Raw genomic sequence first — 18,249 nt, forward strand, 5'->3', positions numbered from 1 at the left:
TAAAACAGTAGATGTTAATAGCTATCCTTTAAAAAAGGATTTATCTTGTGTGTTGCAGGTTTTGTGTGATTTGTTAGTGCCAGGCCTCACTCTGGCTCTCATGGCAGGGCAGTAAGGGCCCTTTAACTGCTAAGCCTTCTCAGCCACCCTTTTAAAATTACGTTTCTTTAATTGATTGTATGTGGGCATGATACAGAGTATGTGTGGAGGTCAAAGGGCAACATGTGGGAGTCCTTTTCTCCTTTCACTATATGGATCCTGGAGATCAAACCTGGGCCATCAGGCTTGGCAACAAGCACCTTTACCCACTGAGCCATCTTGCCAGCCCAATCATCTAGAGTGGGATTTTATTTTTAAACAATTAGATTTTTAGAATTTTATTTTATGGCATGAATATTTTTTCTGGATGTATGTATGTGTATAATGTGCATACCTGGTATCTACAGAGGAAGGCATTGGGCCCCCTGGAGCTGGAGTTATGGATGGTTGTGAGCCACCATGTGGGTGCTGGGAATTGAGTCTGAGTCCTCTGGAAGAGCAGCCAGTGCTCTAAACCACTGAGCCATCTCCAGCCCCTCAACAGCCTGAACTTAAATAAAAAGTTTGTTTCTATTATCTTATTTAATATGCAGAAGTCTAATATAGCCGATAGCTCTGTTTCAGGGTAGGGACTGAAGTGCAGTGCGCAGCGGGAAGGATGGCATCAAATACAGACAAACAAGACAACAGGAGCTGTCACAGGTGCCACAGAGGAGATCAGAAACCAACATGGAACACTTTGTCTACGGCAACCCAGGAAGGCCTCCTGGAGGAAGTGACCTCACAGAGACCTGAATGACAGGAATTGCCTGTCTTCTCAACCTAATGAGCAGCTTCCTGGGGGTAGGGCTTGGTTGGAGTCATCTCTGGGGCCTGGCATAGGACATGGGTGAATTACCTCCAAACATGAGGCTGGTCTGCAAAGACCCTACCACTCTGCTTCAGATCCTCAGATGACACACAAAATTGACATTTCCTGAGTGTGCTAATGGTGTGGCATGGGGGAGGAGCCACCAGAAGGAAGCTGTAGGTCAGACTCCATGTTCTGACTTTGGACATCAACACTCTGGGCTTTGCTGGAAACAGGAACCTTTCATGTTCATTATTTTCTGCCCTTCCCACACTGGGCCTGGCAGACAACAGTCTCAATTAATTGGTATTTGGAAGGGAAAATGTGCTGATTGAGTAAGTGAACACCTTTCTCTATATCCTTTTTCTGATTATTCATCCTTCAAGACCCAAACTAAATTCCCCTCTGCCAAGATTTCTGTGTTCCCTTTATTTAGGTCTAGGCTAAATCAGGCGGCTCAAACACATTTCAGTTCCATCTGGCCTCTGAAGAAGTCCATATACCTTTCAAAATAGAAATATTTACCCACAGACCATATCAGGATGGGGAAAATAATCTCTTTGACAAAACCCTCAGAGCCCCTTAACATAGGGCACAGTTTTTCCTAACTCCCACAGGGAGGCTTTCTGCTGTACCTGGGAGTGGGCATGGGATGCTGCATGGGGCCCCTAGGAAGGCAGAGAGTGTGTCAGGTGACCCAAAGCCAGGCTAGTTCCTGCCAGGACAGGAAGAACTGCTGTTGGATGGACCCACAAATGGGACCTAGTGGGAAGGGAAGAGGAAGTGGTTAAATGACACTTCCAAAAGCTTAGGAGAATGGAGAATCTGATTTTCCCATCAGACCCAATGGATGGGGTAGGAGTGAGACAGATAGAAAGGGAAAATGATGCAAGAGGGGCCCCTTACTCCAGAGTTCAGCTGAAGTTTCTCACTAGCTAAGAGTCAGGGGTTCCAGCACAATTAACCATATTGAGTTGTTTGTTTGTTTTAGTTTTTGTTGGTAAGCGTTACATTTATTTATTATTTTAAAAGCACATGTATTTGTGCATGTCTGTAGATAGGTACATGGATAAGCGTGTAGGTGCCTGGGGAGGATAGAAGCATCTGACTCCTTGTGTGCTGGGAACTAAACTCAAGGTCCTCTGCAAGAGCAGTACACACTCTTAACCACTGAGCCATCTCCCCAGCCCATATTGTTAATCTCTGAGTTTTATGTTTGTGCCCCATATCCATGCCTGGAGACCAGAAGAGAGCATCAGAGCCCCTGCAACTGGAATTACAGCTGGTCCTGAGCTGCCAGGTCGATGCTAGGAGTTGAATCCAGGTCCTCTGGCGAGCAGCCTACACTCTTAACTGCTAAGCCTTCTCTCCAGACCCTTCTTTCCTTTCCTTTCTTTCTTAATATTTTTCTCATTTATTTATTTTGGGTGTATTCCTGCATGTGTGTGTCATGGTGTACATGGGATGGTCAGAGGACAATTTGTGGGCTCTCTCCTTCCACCCAGAGCTAACTGGCTGGTCCAATATTTCTTTTATATAGAAATGTTTTCAATAAGAATTTTAAACTCACAGTAATCTGGGCAAAAGAACTGAGTGTGTCTGACATGAGGCCTCTCTCCTCACCTGAGGATGAGTCCCCTGATCTGGAGTTCCACGTTCTCTTCTGTAATCCCATCAGGTGCACCCAGAAGCCACCCTGTGACCTCATTTAGATGTAATGGCACAATTATAGGAATATAATGAAATATCATTTAATGGTAACTTCAAACCCCACTGAAAATCCCATGTTGACTATTATTAAAACCAATGAGCCAGATTCTTCTTCGAGAAGTCCTACCCCTGGGGCAGATGAGATAATCCAGTGGGTAAAATCACATGCTGACAAGCCTGAGTTCAATCCCTGGAATCCACACAGGGGAAGGAGAGAACAGATTCTCACAAATTGTCCTTTGACCTTCACACATACTCACACACACTTGCACATCTGCATGCATTCACACAAATATATATATAATGACAAAAAGAAGGCCATGCCCAAGTACCTCTCTTTTAACCCTTGTGCTTAAAAATCTATGATAAAAATCTCTTGCAATAAACTCCAACTTGGGCCAATAAGTTGGCTCAGCGGGTGAAGACACCACTAAGCCTGACATCCTGAATTCAAACCCCAGAATAGACACATGGGATGTAAGAACTGGCTCCTGAAGTATCCTCATGTCTATGCATGTGCCTACATACATGCACATAAATAGTTTTTTTAAATGAACAAGATCTGTTGAGACTGCTCAGTGGGTGAAAGTGTTCACCACTGAGCCAGATGACTGAGCTCAAACTCTGGGACCCACAAGGTAGAAAGAGAAAGCCAAATACCTCTGGCCTCCATACACGTACTATTCTGTGTGCATGCATACATGCACATACACAAAATACATGTAATTTTAAGAAACAAAACAAACCTCCAATTCTACTGCACACTGGCTTGTCATGAAATCCAGTTTTTCCTGAACTGAGGTCCCTAAGCGATGAAAGGACTCTGAAGATGCTGTGGGTGGCGGTGTGGAGCCTGTTCCTGTTCTTGACACTTATGAAGGCTGCCCTTCTGTGCACTCACTGGCCCTGATCCCAGACAGAAGCACACACTCTGGAGGTCAGATCAGGTAGTGTTTAATCAGAGCTCACTAGACTGTGTCCACATCTCCGAGACAATTACCATAATATCCACACATGCACATTCCATCATGGTCTCTATACAACATATGTAAGAGGTAGACAATTCATTTTCCCCATTTTTCAGACAGGAAACTAAGGCACACAGAGTACCAGGCTTGCCTCAGTCACGTGGAAGAGGGAGGTAGAGAAAGCCAGATTGAATGACTCTGACAACACTCAGAGACTGGGGGATTGCCAGCTTCCTTGAGGTACTAGAAGTTTCTTGGCCACCATTTCCTGCACTTGTGAGCAGAGGACAGGCAGGAGTGGGCAGGGGGAAGAGGATGCATGCTCAGAGATGTGAGTGGGCATGACCGGATGGAAGGGGGTGGGGAAGAAGGGTGTGAGAGGCTGGTCATGGGGAACGAATGACTCTCTGGATCCAGGGAATGTATTTGCAGATCTCAGTGTAGACAGCTGGGTGCAGGGTAGCACCACAGGGGTAAATGCCCCATGAGAGGATGCCATGCAGAGTGTTGTCACACAGCAGCGGTCCACCAGAATCACTCTGAGGGCAGGAGGAAGGAGACACCATGAAGTGAGAGCTGCCACTGTCTGGAGGGCTGTTGTTGGGCCGGGGCACAAGATGCTGGCATAAGGCTGGAATGATGTTACAAGTGGGTGGTAAGGGGGTACCGACTTGGGAGGTGACAGTGGAGATGTGATGGGTCTGCAGCTGGAACCGTGGCTCATCAGAAGTGAGGGGACATCAAGGATAGGCGTTGGTAGGGTGAGAAATGGGTTGAGGGAGGAAGTGCTTGAGAAAGGGGATAAATAGTAGGGAGGGTTGAGGACTCGGGAGGGAAGTGAAGGAAGACAGAGCCAGCAGAGCCAGCTCTTCCATTGTTCTGCCCTGCTATGCAGGAGACAGACGTGCTTCCTGGCCTGTCCTTACCTGGCAAGAGTCCTGGTTTCTGTCCAGGCCAGCACAGATCATGTTGTTGGTGATCACGCCGGGGTAGAAGACCTCGCACTGCTTCTGGCTAAGGAGAGTTACCCTGGAGCAGCTCAGGCTCCTGTTGTACTTCACTGAGAAGAACAGGCCGGTCACACAGGGACCAGTCAGCCCTCTCCTCCAGACCTGGGTGTCCAGCCCCAAGCCTTCCTCCTGCACACCCAGGGGACCTAACCCCACTCATCCACCCTTAGACACAGGTGTTCGGACCCCTGGGATCCTCCCTAAGCCTCCTCCCTCAGAATCAGGGTCCCAGCCCCAGCCTCTTCCCTCGAACCCAGGAGTCCAGCCCGTTCACTCCCTCAGTCCAGTTCTTGCCTCTGCGGGCGGCTGTGGTCCCCCAGCCTGCGACCTGGCACTCCTGCCCTGGCTGGGCACACCGGAAGGGCAGTTGCACAGGATGTACGCTGGGCGTTAGCACGACAGGACTGCTCAGCTTCAGCATCATGAGGTCGTGTTCATCTGAGCGGTGTGGCAGGATGGGGCCTGAGCAAGGCTGGTACTTAGGGTGGAAAATGGGGGATTTCGTGGACCGAAGCTGCTCCTTTTGGAAAAGCAGCAGGTGGTCATCCCCAATCCGAGCCCTCAGTGGCCTGCGGGAGAGGGAGGAAGAATCAGATAGGGGTGAAGCCTTCCTGGAGACAGAGCCTGCTCTCAGTCCTCGGGTCAGAGGGTCTGGAAGTGAAGTGGGGCTCCTGAGATCAGAGAAGTCTGGGAGAGAAGCTATGGCTGGCCCCTTGGGACTGAGGCAGAAGGCTGAACCCGTGCCTCTGATGAAAGAGGCTGGAGCCTGGAATACTGGGTCTGGGTCTGAGGGAGGAGGGCTGGGGACTTGAACCCCTGGGTCTGAGGGAAGAGAGTAGAAGTTTGAGGGTTAAGGCTGACGTCTCAACTCTTTGGGTATGCCCACTTCTCCCTTCTCCGTGTCACCTGGTCCTTTCTCCCTGCGTGACAGGCACATGAGGGGACGACAGGTTTTTTTGTTTTGTCTTAAATACTGACTATGACAGGTCCTGATTTCTGCAGACAGGTGCGGTGGGCCCATAGAATCCTCTGGCGGTGCAGCTCGAATCCTGCCTCTTTTGTAGAATGGCCGCTGCCCCTAACCCGACCGGAGCTGGGCGAGTGCCTGAGCTCCATCCTCCCCGCCCCTCCGTGGCTGCCTTTGGGGCATCCCTTACTTCTTTCTCCAGCAGTGTGCGGCCGTGAGCACCCAACTCCGGTCCACGAGGACACCCGCGCATTGGAACTGGAGGTTATGGAAGAGGGAGACCTGCCAGGGCTGCGAGTCACGCGTGCAACGGACGCTAGACGCCTCAAGGTCCACGCGCGTGGCGTTTCCCGGGAGCAACAGCGCCTGCGCGGCTGGGTAGAGAAGCGGGGGCAGGGATCAGGGCTCTCCTGGCCGGAGCTGGGTACTGGGTCAGTGCCGAGCTTCACAGGATTGGCCTGTAGGGGGCGCAGCTGGATCGCGAACCGTGGGATAATTAGGGAACCGGAGGCAGAGAGGCGTGAAAGGGCAAGAGGGGTTAGAAAGGAAAGGGACGAAGACACCCCAGGACTGAGGATAGAGGAGGAGGGCCTGGGGGGAGACCGTGTGTAGGAAAGGCAGGGATTTACCCTGTGGGGCAGAGAGCAGAATGCAGGTAGGAAAAAGGAGGGGTGCAGAGAAGAGCAGGGATGGAAATCAGTTGGGTAGTAAGGACAGAATACAGTGGGGCAGTGAGGGGGCGGCAACAGTCTTACAGTGAGCAGCTGGAGACAGGACACACGGTGGGGGTGCAGTGAGCAACAGGAGACAGGGACACAGTGGGACAGTGAGGAGCAGGAGACAGGGACACAGTGGGACAGTGAGGAGCAGGAGACAGGGACACACGGGGGGGGGCAGTGAGCAACAGGAGACAGGGACACAGTGGGACAGTGAGGAGCAGGAGACAGGGACACAGTGGGACAGTGAGCAACAGGAGACAGGGACACAGTGGGGACAGTGAGCAACAGGAGACAGGGACACAGTGGGACAGTGAGCAACAGGAGACAGGGACACAATGGGACAGTGAGGAGCAGGAGACAGGGACACAGTGGGGACAGTGAGCAACAGGAGACAGGGACACAGTGGGGACAGTGAGCAACAGGAGACAGGGACACAGTGGGACAGTGAGCAACAGGAGACAGGGACACAGTGGGACAGTGAGGAGCAGGAGACAGGACACAGTGGGGGGACAGGAGACAGGGACACAGTGGGGACAGTGAGCAACAGGAGACAGGGACACAGTGGGGACAGTGAGGAGCAGGAGACAGGGACACAGTGGGACAGTGGGACAGAACGCTGCGAAGCACTAAGCACTAAGCAGGTGGAAAGGAAGGAGGGAAGGGTAGGTCTAGTCCAAGGATGGGAAGAGGGGGAGGGAGGGCTCCAACGCTGCACAGCAGTCTAGAGGACCTCGTTTAGAAATAGGCAGGGATGCAATGGGTCTGCAAGGGATGAGGAGAAAGCATGCAAAGCAGGAGAGGCAGAGAAGCTGACGGAGCGAAGGGGCTGGGTTCTGTTCCCGTGGGGCGCGGCACCTGGGGACAAGAGCTCACTCGAGGATGGGTCTTTCTCGGAATGGCTATGTGGGTGCCCGGCCCCCAGGAGGGCGAGCTGAGTATGGTTGCAGCGGCCGTACTCCCTCCTCCTCCGGTCCTGGTCCTTCCCTCCCGTCGCCCCCGGCCCCAGGCTCACCCCAGAGTTGCGCCATCAGTAGCGGCAGCAGCAGCTTCACTAGGGCCATGGCGCCAGAGACAGTGGCGAAGTGGAGGAGCGGGGCCCTTACGGCTTGCAGAGGCCGGAGTGGAGCGCTAAAACAGATGTTCGGTCAAGACCCCTGCCTCGGCGTGCCTGGGCTACCTCAGCCGGGCCTTCTCCAGGGGCCCTCAGGACTTCAGTCCTCCATTCTCCAGAAGGGAGCGATTTGTGCACCCAGCCTTTCTTGGCGGCCAGCCACGCTGAGCTCCGGGTCCACGCTCCTTCGTGGGTGGGTGGGGGTCCTGCTCAGAGCCCAGGGGAGCCTCTTCCCTACCTCAGAGCTGAGGGACTTCCCCATGTTACAAGGAAATAAGGGCTACAAAAGGGTTGCTGCCCCGTTGCCCGAGGGTCCCCACCCATCCTCTCGCCATCCACCCCAATCAGGGTGGGGTGCATCCCGCTTCACCTGGGAGTCGACAGTGGGAAGGAGGGAGGAAACCCAGAAGTGTCTCTTGCCCTGCAGTGTGGGCTGCAAACAGTCCTCTGACCAGGGACCCCTGGCCAGACCTTCCCTTTTAACCCCCAAGATCCCGGAAGCTTCCCCCACCCTGCCCTCAGGGATTCACTCCCTCTCTTTCCCTCTCCCTAATTATAACGTGGGTGGGGCTGGCACTCAACCAGGGCCCCAGATTCCTGCTCCGGGAGGGGCCCTGGAATACAGGCTTCTGCCGGTGACAGGAACACCTTTTGGAGCCGGCTTCCTAGGGGGTTCCCCCCATGCCCTGTTCTGAGAAGCGTTCCCAGGTGTGGTGGTGGTGGGGGGGTTCCAGTCTTCTGGGAGCCTGGGGTGATGGGATCGGGAGATGAAGAGGGAGAGAGGTAGGTGCTGACAGGTGTCGGAATGCGGAAGGGAAGGAGGTGGGCAGAGTTCAGGTGGTGGAAGGGACGAGTGGGAAGGACATAGACAAACTCCCAGAGGTCTAAACCAAGAAACAGTAGGCTCCTTGTGCCTCAGCATGTGCTTGGGGGTGGGGGGGGGGTGGGAGTCTGTAGCTTTGCACTAAACCTGTGTGTGAGCATCTTGCACCCTCCCTGCATGGCTCCAAGTGACACACAAGCTGGTGAATCATAGGAGGCCCAGGCTGCAAGGGACAGGCCACATCTCCTCGGCTAACACCCTCATTTGGGGTGAGGAATGGGAGGTTCAGAGAGGGTTGTGACTCATAAGAGATCACACAGCAAGCAAGTCCGCCCAACAACCAGAAGGTTCTATATAGTTCCAGCTGAGTTCTTCCTTGTGCCAGCAATCTCTGTCCAAGAGCTGAACAGAACGTCTGCGATATCTGGGGCATCTTTTGCCCCGCTTAGCTCTGTCCAGATTTTTGCTACAGTGGTTATGTTTTAGCAGCCACCAGCCACACAGAGCATTCAAAATATGCCACTTGAAGCATGCTTTCTTGTCCTCTGATTTCATTTTGACTAGCAGGTATGATACCACTCAGTACTGACCTCAGTGACCCGAAATGTTTGGAAATGGCGGCAGTCTTCTTTACTACATCTTACTCCATGATTCAGATGCACTCACTCTTATTACACTTTTTCATGTGCAGTTTTTCCTGCAGGGAGATGAACCGAGTGCCGGGAAGGAGCTGAACTGAGTTCTTTCTGGCCAGCCTGTAAGATGGCTTGGTGGGTAAAGGTGCTTGCTGCCAAGCCTGACAACCAGTGTTTGATCCTGGGACCCTACATGGTGGAAGGGTCCTGCAATTTGCACACTTTCACATGTGTGCCATGGCATGAGCACCCCTGCTAAATGAATGAATAAATGTAAAAAAAAAAAAAAAAAAGTAATATAAAAAGAAAATGAACTGAGCTGTAATGTGGCATTGCTTTGATAGCTAAGCCTGTTGCTGGGCTTTTAAATCCCCCAACTTCCACCTCTCAGCTGTATGGCTGTGAGCAAATGCAGTCATCTGTCTGTGCCCACTTTCATGTCTGGAAAATGGGTAGGAAAAGAGGACCAGTCTCCCCGGAGGTTGTGAGCTTTTAGTTGGTTAGTAACATTTAAACGCTGTGGGGGGCTGAAGAGACGACTCAGCAGTTCAGAGGACTTTCTGTTCTTGCCGAGGACCTGGCTTTGGCTCCCAGCACCCATACAGTTGCCAGGACATCTGATGCCCTCTTCTGGACTCTTCAGACACTAAGCAGGCATGTGGTGCACATACATACTTACAGGCAAAGACTCAATACACACACATCATTTAAAAGCCCTCTAGATCAGGATTTGAATGCAGTTGACACTGAATTAGAACCATTTTATCATTTAACAAATATTTATTGAAACCCCAGAATATGCCACAGACTGCCTTCAGGGCCAGAGACAAAACAACAAAAACCAAACCAAACAAAGCCAGTGATGATCATGTCCAGAGTCACAACTCAGGTCAAGCCAGGATTCATTCTACACCCCAAGTTGATCATTAGGTCAGAGCATCCCCTATACTATATCCATGGTGGGTTGGAGAGAGTGCATGCAAGGGTCTCAGCTGAAGGACTCTTAGGGGAGAATGAACAGAAGTCAAAGCATTAAGAAGAGGTTGGAGGGGTTGGGTGCTGACAAGCACATCCCCTCTAGTTGTTTCTCATAATCTCGTAGATCCAGTCAATATATTTGCAGACTTTTGTATAGACACCAGGTTTTCTGGTGACCGCACATGGGTCCTGACCCCAGGAGATGATGCCTTGTAGAGATCTGTTACAGACCAGAGGGCCTCCAGAGTCACCCTGGCATGAGAGGAGACACCATCAGTTAGAGTCAAGTCGGGGGCTTGTGATGGGAGTGAGGATAGTGGTGGAGGTGGGAAGCAGGCCAAGGAAGAATTTGACAGTGGGACTAGTGAGAGGTTGGGAGATGAAATTGGGATTCTGGGTGAGAATACATAGGATTAGAGTCCAGAGGCACGTCACGGGTGGCTGGAGTTAGACACAGGGCTAAGCACGGGAAGATGGGTTGTGTGGACGTCAGAAATAGCAGCTGGGGTTGGAGATGGCTGGGGTTAGGGCTGGGGGTGTCAGTAAAGATGTGGTTGAGGTTGGGAATGAGTACGTGGCTAGAGATCTGGCCTGCTGACCTGGCAGGAGTCCTTGCCCTCTTTCCGAACACTGGCACACAGCATGGTTTCTGTGATGTTGCCTGGGTAGGCGCTCTCACACTCCTTGTGTTCGATGATGGAGACATTGGCACACCGCAAGGAATGAGGCAGGCGCACTGTGGGGACAGCAGTGGAGGGTGTGAGCCATGACCACCTGATTCTCCAGCCTCACCAGAGCAGCCAACCCCTGGGACAGTCCTTGCCCTCACCCATCTCTATGCCTGTAACTATAGCAACAGCAATGCTGTGAGTAAATTCTCCATACTGCTGGCTCCCTATGCATTGTCTCCAACCCCGCTGTGATAGGTGAGTATAATTATTCTTTTTACACAGAAAACCAAAGTTCAGAGAGGTAAAGCCATCTGCCTTACATCCCACAACTAGAAAGTTACAGATTTGGGAATCACACCTGCCTCACTTTTGAGGCCCCAAAGTGAGTCTCCCAGAATTCTCCATCTCCCTTTCAGCTCGTCCCTCTTGACAGCCTAAGGTAACCATGCCTCTTGAGTGACTCTGATCTTCATCTCTGAAGATTCATCTGGTCTCCATTCCCCAAATCCCATATTCCACCCTGATCACATTTCCCTTGGGAACCCTACACTGGGGGCTGGACGTAGTGCCCCATCCGGAAATGAGGCAGCTGGTGCCCGCAGTGACGCAGCGTGAGGACAGGGTGAGTGGGCGCACAGCTCGGGTAATGATGGCGGGAGAGGACATCTTCACCAGCATGATGTCATTCCGGTGGTCTTTGTTGGGGAGGCTGTTGTTGAAACCAGGGTGGGGGAAGGACTCAGTGGCCATCCGCTTCTGCTCATAGCCATCTGTCTTCTCCAGATTGTGCTCCCCAAGGAGGATCACGTAACGGCTGAGGTGGGAGAGATGTGGTCAGAGGTGGAAAGGTAGGGGGACAGGGCAGGGGTCGGGAGGGAGAGATGATGAATGGTACCTTGTGAACACCCAGCCCCACCCCACTTCCAGCATCACTCACCCCTCCATCCTCATCCTGACTAGACTACCATCACCCACATTAAGGCCACTTTATCCCTCTATCATCAACCCAACTACATCTTCATTGTACAAACAAACACCACTCCATCTCCCATCCCTCCATCTTCATTCCCAACTAAATTCCCGTCATACACACTAATACTACCTTTCCCTCTCCAGTCTTGATCACACTCCATCATCCATGCTAATGCCACACCATCCCCAATCCCTCCACCCACTTCTGCTACCCCTCAATGTTCTCTCTAGCCCCAGCCCCTCCATCCATCTCTCCATCTCCAACCCCCTCCCAGCCCCGCCCCAGCCCCCGCACCCACGGCTTGCGGCAGTGGGCTGCAGTCAGGAGCCATTTGGGGGCGATGAGGGTTGCCCCACAGAGAAGTCGTGTCTTCTGAAAGAGGGCCACCTGCCACGGCTGGGAATGAGGGGCGCACTCGTAACCCTTGATGATCCTTGTCTCTCCCCCTACGTGCCCTGAACAGGGTAAAAGATGAGGTGTAAGCGTAAGAGGAGGTAGGCTGGTAGAGGGACCCTAATGAGGTGAGGAGAGCAAAAGTGTTCTCATTCTCAGCTGGCATGCACTGGCATAAGACTGTACTTCCAGATCATCAGAGGCTGTCCTCAGCTTTTGAAGTGACCCAGCTCCCCTCTTCCTCCTCTGAGACCCACTTGACCATGCCTGGCATAGCTAAGTCCATCTCAGTATCTCCAAGCAGGTAGCACCTGGGCTGTAGGGGAGGGGACTTGGAAACAGAAGAGGCAGGCCCCACGTTCCTCGAAGCCCCACTGTACCTGTCACCAGAGCAAGTGCGATGAGTCGCAGAATCATCATGGCCTGGAGGAGAGCAGGACGGGCTCCAGGTTCCCCTGGGACAAGGAGGAAGGCCTAATCACTTTAAGAGGAGATTGGAAGACCGGCCTGTGGTTTTCTTCTCACCCTCACCTGCCGCGGCTCCCCGCTTCCCTGACTACCTGCCTCCTTCTCCTAAGGGAGCCCCCTGATTCTCACACCAACCCCCAAGCCTTTAAGAAGAATCTTATGCTTCTGGGTGTTGAAGGGCAAAGCTGCCGGGAGGGGCTTTGTTGGACAAGGCTCTTGTGCTCACTGGTTTTTTGTTTGTTTGTTTGGTTGGTTGGTTGGTTGGTTTTTCGAGACAGCGTTTCTCTGTGTAGTTTTGTGCCTTTCCTGGAACTCACTCTGTAGACCAGGCTGGCCTCGAACTCACAGAGTTCCACTTGCCTCTGCCTCCAGAGTGCTGGGATTAAAGGCATCACCCTGTCTGCAGTGGTGGCGTGCTCACTGGTTTTAAGCTGCCGGTGGAGGAGGAAGCCCCCTGGGGAAATCTTAGAGAACATTTTCCTTCTCACTCCCCTGAGAACTCCAAGTGATGGGGACAAAGAGAAGGGGTTACCTACTGGGTAAGGGCCTCATTTTTCTTGTTCCAACAGCAATAATAGGGGCCTGTGGGGTCTTTCAGCAACCGGTGAAGTCCCTCCCTCCACTTTGCTGAACCCCTGTGATGGACAGGGCTGGGTGGAGTTGGCCTAGAGACAGCCCGTGCCTACAGCTGCCCTTGCGGGCGGGGGTGGGAGAGAAGGGCAGGACTTAGCCACCTAAACTAGGGACAAAGGTCACTGGGTTTGGGGGCAGCAGTTTGAAAGTGAGAGATACAAAGAGATGCAGAGCGTGGTCTCAAGTACCTTCCTATCCTCCAAGGACAGATCGGAGGGAGAAATGTATGCTGGGAGGGCATTCCTAGGACAGCAGTCTCCTGGAATGGTGGGGGTTGGGGGGACCCCCCCTCCCCTCCTGGACTCACTAATGGTCTCTGGGGCTCTAAAGAGCCCAGTGGTGGCAGCTGCAGCAGGCTGGGTCTGAGCACCAGGCAGGCAGGCAAGCAGGCAGGCAGGCAAGGGGTTGGCCCCAGGCGGGCCTGGGATGACTGGGCTTCTAGCCCTGCTTTATCACCCTGGGGGAGGGGTGTGAGGGTGCCCTCCCAAGGCAGCCTGGGGATCTGGGAGACAGATTGTCACCTCTCCAAGCCCCTCTCTCCCCTGTGGCCACTTCTACTTTTCCAGCAGGTTTCGGAGCCCTCCCACCCCGTCTCTCCCATCCTATAGAATTGTGTGTGATTTTGGTCTCCCTGCCACTAGGTTTCTGCCCCTGCATGTCTTTGGATCCTTGTCTCCTCTTGTCTCGGCTCTTTGTCCTGTATCATCCCTTCCTAGGCCTCCCTCTGCCTGTCTCTGTCTCCTCTTTAAGGCCCCCATCTCTGCCTCTCCTCCTATGGGCCTCTCCCTCCTCAGAGCCTGGGCCTAGTGGGCTCTTGTCCTCCTTTGGACCCTCTCTTCTCCTTTCCAAAGAGAAGAGGGGGGAATCTGGGGCGTCACAGAGGTGGGGCAGCTTGCTAGATGAAGGAGCAGGACAGGAAGGATGGTGGGGGAGGCAGGTCAGGGCCTGTGAGAGCCATGGCTTAAGAAAGGAGAAAGAAACCTCAGCAGGTGTGCCAGGGGCCCCGGGGCTCCTGTGTGGGCCTCCATTCTCTGCTGACCCTTCCCTCCTCTCCCAAGCCTCCTCTACCCAGGCCTCCAGCACTTACTGGGTACTGTAGATAATTTCCAGTCACTCTTCAGCCTCCTGGGCCTCCTCATCGGATAGCCCCAGGTTCGAAGCCTCTCTTCTCCCAGCTTATGTTTTCATTCAGATCTTCCTTCCCCGGGCCTTCCTCTCCTCTCTCCCCTAACCAGATGTGGGACAAGGCGGAGTAGGCCCAGGCTCTGCCGGCAGCCAACCGTGGCCTCAAACCCTACGGGCTCTGCCTCTTCCTATCCAGGTGACGTGGGACGGGCGACTCCACCCCAAGGAAGTTCAGTTCCCTAATCTGTGACATGGGGGTGCCAGCCCTGCCTTGGGGTGGAGTGGGGGATGAAATACCAGGAGGATGCTGGGAAAGGCCATCCCTGTGCTTCTGGGTCAACACACCAGGTCCCCTCTTAGGCATTTTTGAGTAAGGCCTTCTTTTTTTGTCTTCTGAAGAGAATGTGGAGACAGGACCTATGGGCAGGCATAGCCTTGTGACACTGAGTTGTTTTGTCCCCAGAGTCACCCTGGACCATCTCTGACATAATAAAACAGACTGGCATCCCATCTCAAACAGAACATATGAAAGATGTGGTGTAGTCAGGTGTAACACACCAGCCCCATTCCAGTCATTTATATCCAGTTTATTAGAAAGCCGGAAGCAGGGGCTGGAGAAATGGTTCAGTGGTTAACAGCACTGGTTGCTTTTCCTAGAGAATATTGGTTCAATTCCCAGCACTCACACAGTGGCTCATAATCATGTGTAACTTCAGTCCCAGGGGACCCAACGTCCTCTTCTGGCTTCAGTGGGTACCAGGCATACATGTGGTGCACAGATATGCGTGCAGGAAAACACCCATAACCATAAGAGAGAGATAATAATAATTTAAATATTGAGACCAAAAGCTTTGATTTTTGAAACAGAGTCTCACTATGTAGCTCTGGCTGGCCTAGAACTCACTCAGTAGACCAGTCTGGCCTCAAAATCAGAGAGCAGCCTGCCAAGTGTGGAGGCTAAAGACTTCCACCACCATGCCTGGCCTGTTTGTTTTTGAGATAAGGAAGGTCTCATGAAGCCCAGAATTACCTCAAACTCACTGTGTATTCCAGGATGATCTTGAGCTCCCGATCCTCTTTACCTTTCTCCTGAGTACCAAGAGCACAGACCTATGTATGCAACCAAGTCCAGCAAAAAACGCTCACCCTTTCTGGTTTCCTCCAAGCTTAAACTGTACATTAAACAGACAGATGCAGCCCATTCCCTTGGTTGTATAATGTTTATTCCAGAGTTTCACAGTCCCCTTTACACCGTTGAGGTTTCAAGAGGTTTCCTGCACCAGCAAGGGTAGGATCTTGGAATGGTGAGGGAGGAGACATTGGTGCTTCGAGGGTCAGAAAGGCCCCTAAGCAGAACCATATGGAGACAGGGGAAGCCAATTAGTTGTTCTTGATGACTGTTCTAATCCAGCCCACATATTTGCATATCTTTGTATAGACCCCTGGAATGCCCTTTTGTCCGCAAGGCCCAACAGATCCCCAGGAAACTAGACCTTGAAGAACTCCTCCACACACCAGGGGGCCTCCTGAGTCACCCTAGAAGACAGAAGAGACAGCTAACTTAAAGAGAGTGGCTCCTAGCCAGGTCCTGGGAGATGAGAGCACAGCCAACTCACAGGAAGCCAATAGGAAAACAGCTAGCCAATAGGAAAGAAGATGCCACCCTGACTGGTTTTGGCCAATGAGTGAAGAGAATGCTATCTTCTATGCCCAACCCCAAGAGAGGAGGGCTGGACTATGAGAGTAGAGAGTACTCTGAGGGGTTTTGTTGCTCTCTGGGAGCTATGATACAGTGGCCTCCTCTAAGGTGTCCAAGAGCATCATACCACACGCTGACACAGCTGGTCTTGTGACCTTCTTTACCCAATCCCTCTTTCTCTTAATGTGGGGTAGCCCCAGCTGATTGATAATGTGAGGAAGCCTTAGGAGTGCCAGGAAGGGGACCCTGAAATATTCCATCCTGGCTCGTTCTCTGCCCTCCACTGCTTGCCTGTTTTTCCCTCCCTCTTTTCAGCCTCCTGTTCCTCCTTCCCTTCCCTCCTGGTCCTCCATTCTGGGATCCTCCCCTACCCCCTGTCTCTTCCCCCCTTTGACTGAATTCCCCTCCTTTCTAGTCCCATCTCTCCACCCAGTTCCTTCACTTCCCACCTCCCAGGTCTGGGGCTTTTCCTACTTTTCCTCACTTCTGGAGAGTGTGAGGTCAGAATCTAGCTGTGGCTCAAGGCAGCAAGCCTCCTCTTGCCCCTCTCACAGACACCAACAGGCATTCTATGAAGGCCCTGTCTTCCAGTCCCTAGCTAACATAGCTCCAGGTGCCAGGAGCCCTCACCTGGGAGGTGAGTTTGTGTCCAAGTGAGTATTGGTGGCCATATATGTGCTGTCCTCCCCACCCCTCTGCTGCCTCCTGCCTGGGAACCAGAGAGCCTGGCTGCAGGGGATGGCTGTGAAACCTTCCCCACTCTCAGAAAAGAATATAAAGAACACCCTCTTCTTTTCCATGTGGATTCTGATTCCTCTTCAGGTCCCATCATGCTCTCTGTCTCTGCCTGAACACTCCTCAGAGCCTCTGCCATGCTGTTGCCTCTCTGTGTCCATTCACAGCATTAAGAACTCTAATAACCCCTTACCCCGCCCCCAGCCTGCCTCAGTGTCCCTGTCCAGCCCTACCCCTCTGAAAGCTTTCTTCCTTTCTTTCCTCCAGCGCCTGCCTTCTGTCCCCCATGGTCCTCACCACCCTGAGTTGATTCACCTGGCAGGCATCCTTCCCGGCTTCACCACCTGCACACACCATATTCTCTGTCACTCTTCCAGGGAACACGGCTTGGCACGTGCCATTGGAGACGATGGAGAGGTTGAGGCATTGGAGCCGGTCTGGGAATGGTTCTGGTGATGGAGATGATGGGTAAGGTAGACCCTCTGAGATCCCTACTTTGGGGCTACATTTCTTCCTAAGGACATTTCATCCAAATTTATACCCCTCCACTCAACTTCACTGCAACCCTACATATTCTCAGTTTCGTGACTCAGTCCCATAGTCACCCTTGTCCCCAGGCCATCAGCCTGGTCCTTTGACCTTTGACCTCATTAGCTCTTGATCCTAGCCTCACTTCCTGTCTTCCATCTCCTGAAGCCATGGCCTTGGTCTCACTTTAACATCAGACCTCAGTTCCACATCGTTCAAATGTTCACTTACTTCATCTTAACTAAAAAAAAAAAAAAAAAAAAAAAAAAAAAAAAGTCTTCTGATTTCAGGTCATTGGACCCCAAATTCCACACCACAGAAACCCTGGCCCAAACCCTATGACTTCCAAATATGACATGAGAAAGATTCTGACTAGATTGTGATCCAGTGACCTCAGCTTCCCATCCCTAGTAGAGATGGAATCTAGGACCTAAGGACTCTACCATTGAGCCACATCTACAGACATTTTTACTTTTTATTTTGAGACAGGCTCTTATTCTGTAACAGAGGCTGACCTTGAACTTTCTGGACAGTACCTAGCATTAGAGGCCCAGCAATACCAGCTCTGTAATGACCTCTAACACCTGAGCCCATGAATCAGATGCCCTGATGACCCCTGATCACAACTCTGACCCCTGGCTTCTGACTCCATACTCAATCCCTTAATCTCTGTGATTCTAAAGACCTATTGTACCATGACCCTTGACCCTGATGTTTAACCCCATACCCGTGCTCTCTCTAAAGTAGATGACTTGACCTCTTACTCTACATTCCTTACCCCCAACCTCAGGACCTTCTTACCCCATGGCTTGTTTGTGGTACCCCATCCTGAAATATGACACCTGGTCCCCATTGGTGCACAGGAAGTTGGCAGGGCTAGCGGTCGGACAGCATGGGTCAGGCGGATAGGTCTGCCCAGCCGCAGGAGTCGAAGATCATGCTCATGGTTCCGATGGGCACCCTGGTAGCTGGGATGTGTCATGGAGAAGGTGGTGAGCCCTCAATTGTTCTGTCCAGTCCAGCTTGGTGAGGCTGTGCTCCCCAAGGCGTACCACATACCTGGGGGTGCAGTTGGTCAGTGGGTGGCAGATGGGCCATTTACCTCTCTCTCAGCCTCTGGGTCTCTGCTTCCCATCAACTACGCATGTTGGGTTAGTCTTCTACTATGGCCTCTTTGACGGCAGATGTCATGGGGCAGGGATGTCTTCTGCTAT

At 52.3% G+C, this 18,249-nt stretch overlaps 3 protein-coding genes across 3 annotated transcripts in view; all 3 read right to left on the bottom strand.

Moving 5' to 3' along the window:
- Nucleotides 1-3,537: 3,537 nt before the first annotated feature.
- Nucleotides 3,538-7,726, bottom strand: Klk10 (kallikrein related peptidase 10). The gene is made up of 5 exons (XM_036176922.1): nucleotides 7,276-7,726; nucleotides 5,735-5,918; nucleotides 4,872-5,146; nucleotides 4,494-4,627; nucleotides 3,538-4,106 (listed from the first exon to the last, which is right to left on the bottom strand). The coding sequence occupies exons 1-5, from the start codon at nucleotides 7,322-7,324 to the stop codon at nucleotides 3,954-3,956; spliced, it is 795 nt and encodes a 264-aa protein (XP_036032815.1). The 5' UTR covers nucleotides 7,325-7,726; the 3' UTR covers nucleotides 3,538-3,953.
- Nucleotides 7,727-9,592: 1,866 nt separating this feature from the next.
- On the bottom strand, nucleotides 9,593-14,228 carry Klk11 (kallikrein related peptidase 11). Its single transcript, XM_036175773.1, has 6 exons — nucleotides 14,036-14,228; nucleotides 12,228-12,302; nucleotides 11,753-11,909; nucleotides 11,030-11,295; nucleotides 10,410-10,546; nucleotides 9,593-10,062 (listed from the first exon to the last, which is right to left on the bottom strand). Exons 1-6 carry the CDS (start codon nucleotides 14,085-14,087, stop codon nucleotides 9,910-9,912), a joined length of 840 nt encoding a protein of 279 aa, XP_036031666.1. The 5' UTR covers nucleotides 14,088-14,228; the 3' UTR covers nucleotides 9,593-9,909.
- Nucleotides 14,229-15,453: 1,225 nt separating this feature from the next.
- The window catches only part of Klk12 (kallikrein related peptidase 12), a 3,544-nt gene continuing 748 nt past the window's right edge, over nucleotides 15,454-18,249 (bottom strand). The window contains 4 exon segments of the mRNA XM_036200110.1: nucleotides 15,454-15,609; nucleotides 16,823-16,956; nucleotides 17,837-18,029; nucleotides 18,031-18,094. Of these exon segments, the coding sequence (XP_036056003.1) occupies nucleotides 15,454-15,609; nucleotides 16,823-16,956; nucleotides 17,837-18,029; nucleotides 18,031-18,094 (547 nt within the window).

This window comes from Onychomys torridus, chromosome 1, assembly GCF_903995425.1.
Source record: "Onychomys torridus chromosome 1, mOncTor1.1, whole genome shotgun sequence".
NCBI lineage: Eukaryota > Metazoa > Chordata > Mammalia > Rodentia > Cricetidae > Onychomys > Onychomys torridus.

Coding starts and splice junctions, on each gene's coding strand:
- Klk11 (XM_036175773.1), bottom strand. CDS start 14,087: ATGAGGAGGCCCAGGAGGCTGAAGAGTGACTGGAAATTATCTACAGTA. Junction 12,303..14,035: donor GAAATTATCTACAGTACCCA/GTAAGTGCTGGA, acceptor TCCTTGTCCCAG/GGGAACCTGGAGCCCGTCCT. Junction 10,063..10,409: donor AGGGCAAGGACTCCTGCCAG/GTCAGCAGGCCA, acceptor CTCTCATGCCAG/GGTGACTCTGGAGGCCCTCT.
- Klk10 (XM_036176922.1), bottom strand. CDS start 7,324: ATGGCCCTAGTGAAGCTGCTGCTGCCGCTACTGATGGCGCAACTCTGG. Junction 5,919..7,275: donor ACTGATGGCGCAACTCTGGG/GTGAGCCTGGGG, acceptor TTCTCTACCCAG/CCGCGCAGGCGCTGTTGCTC. Junction 4,628..4,871: donor GACCACAGCCGCCCGCAGAG/GCAAGAACTGGA, acceptor TGTTCTTCTCAG/TGAAGTACAACAGGAGCCTG.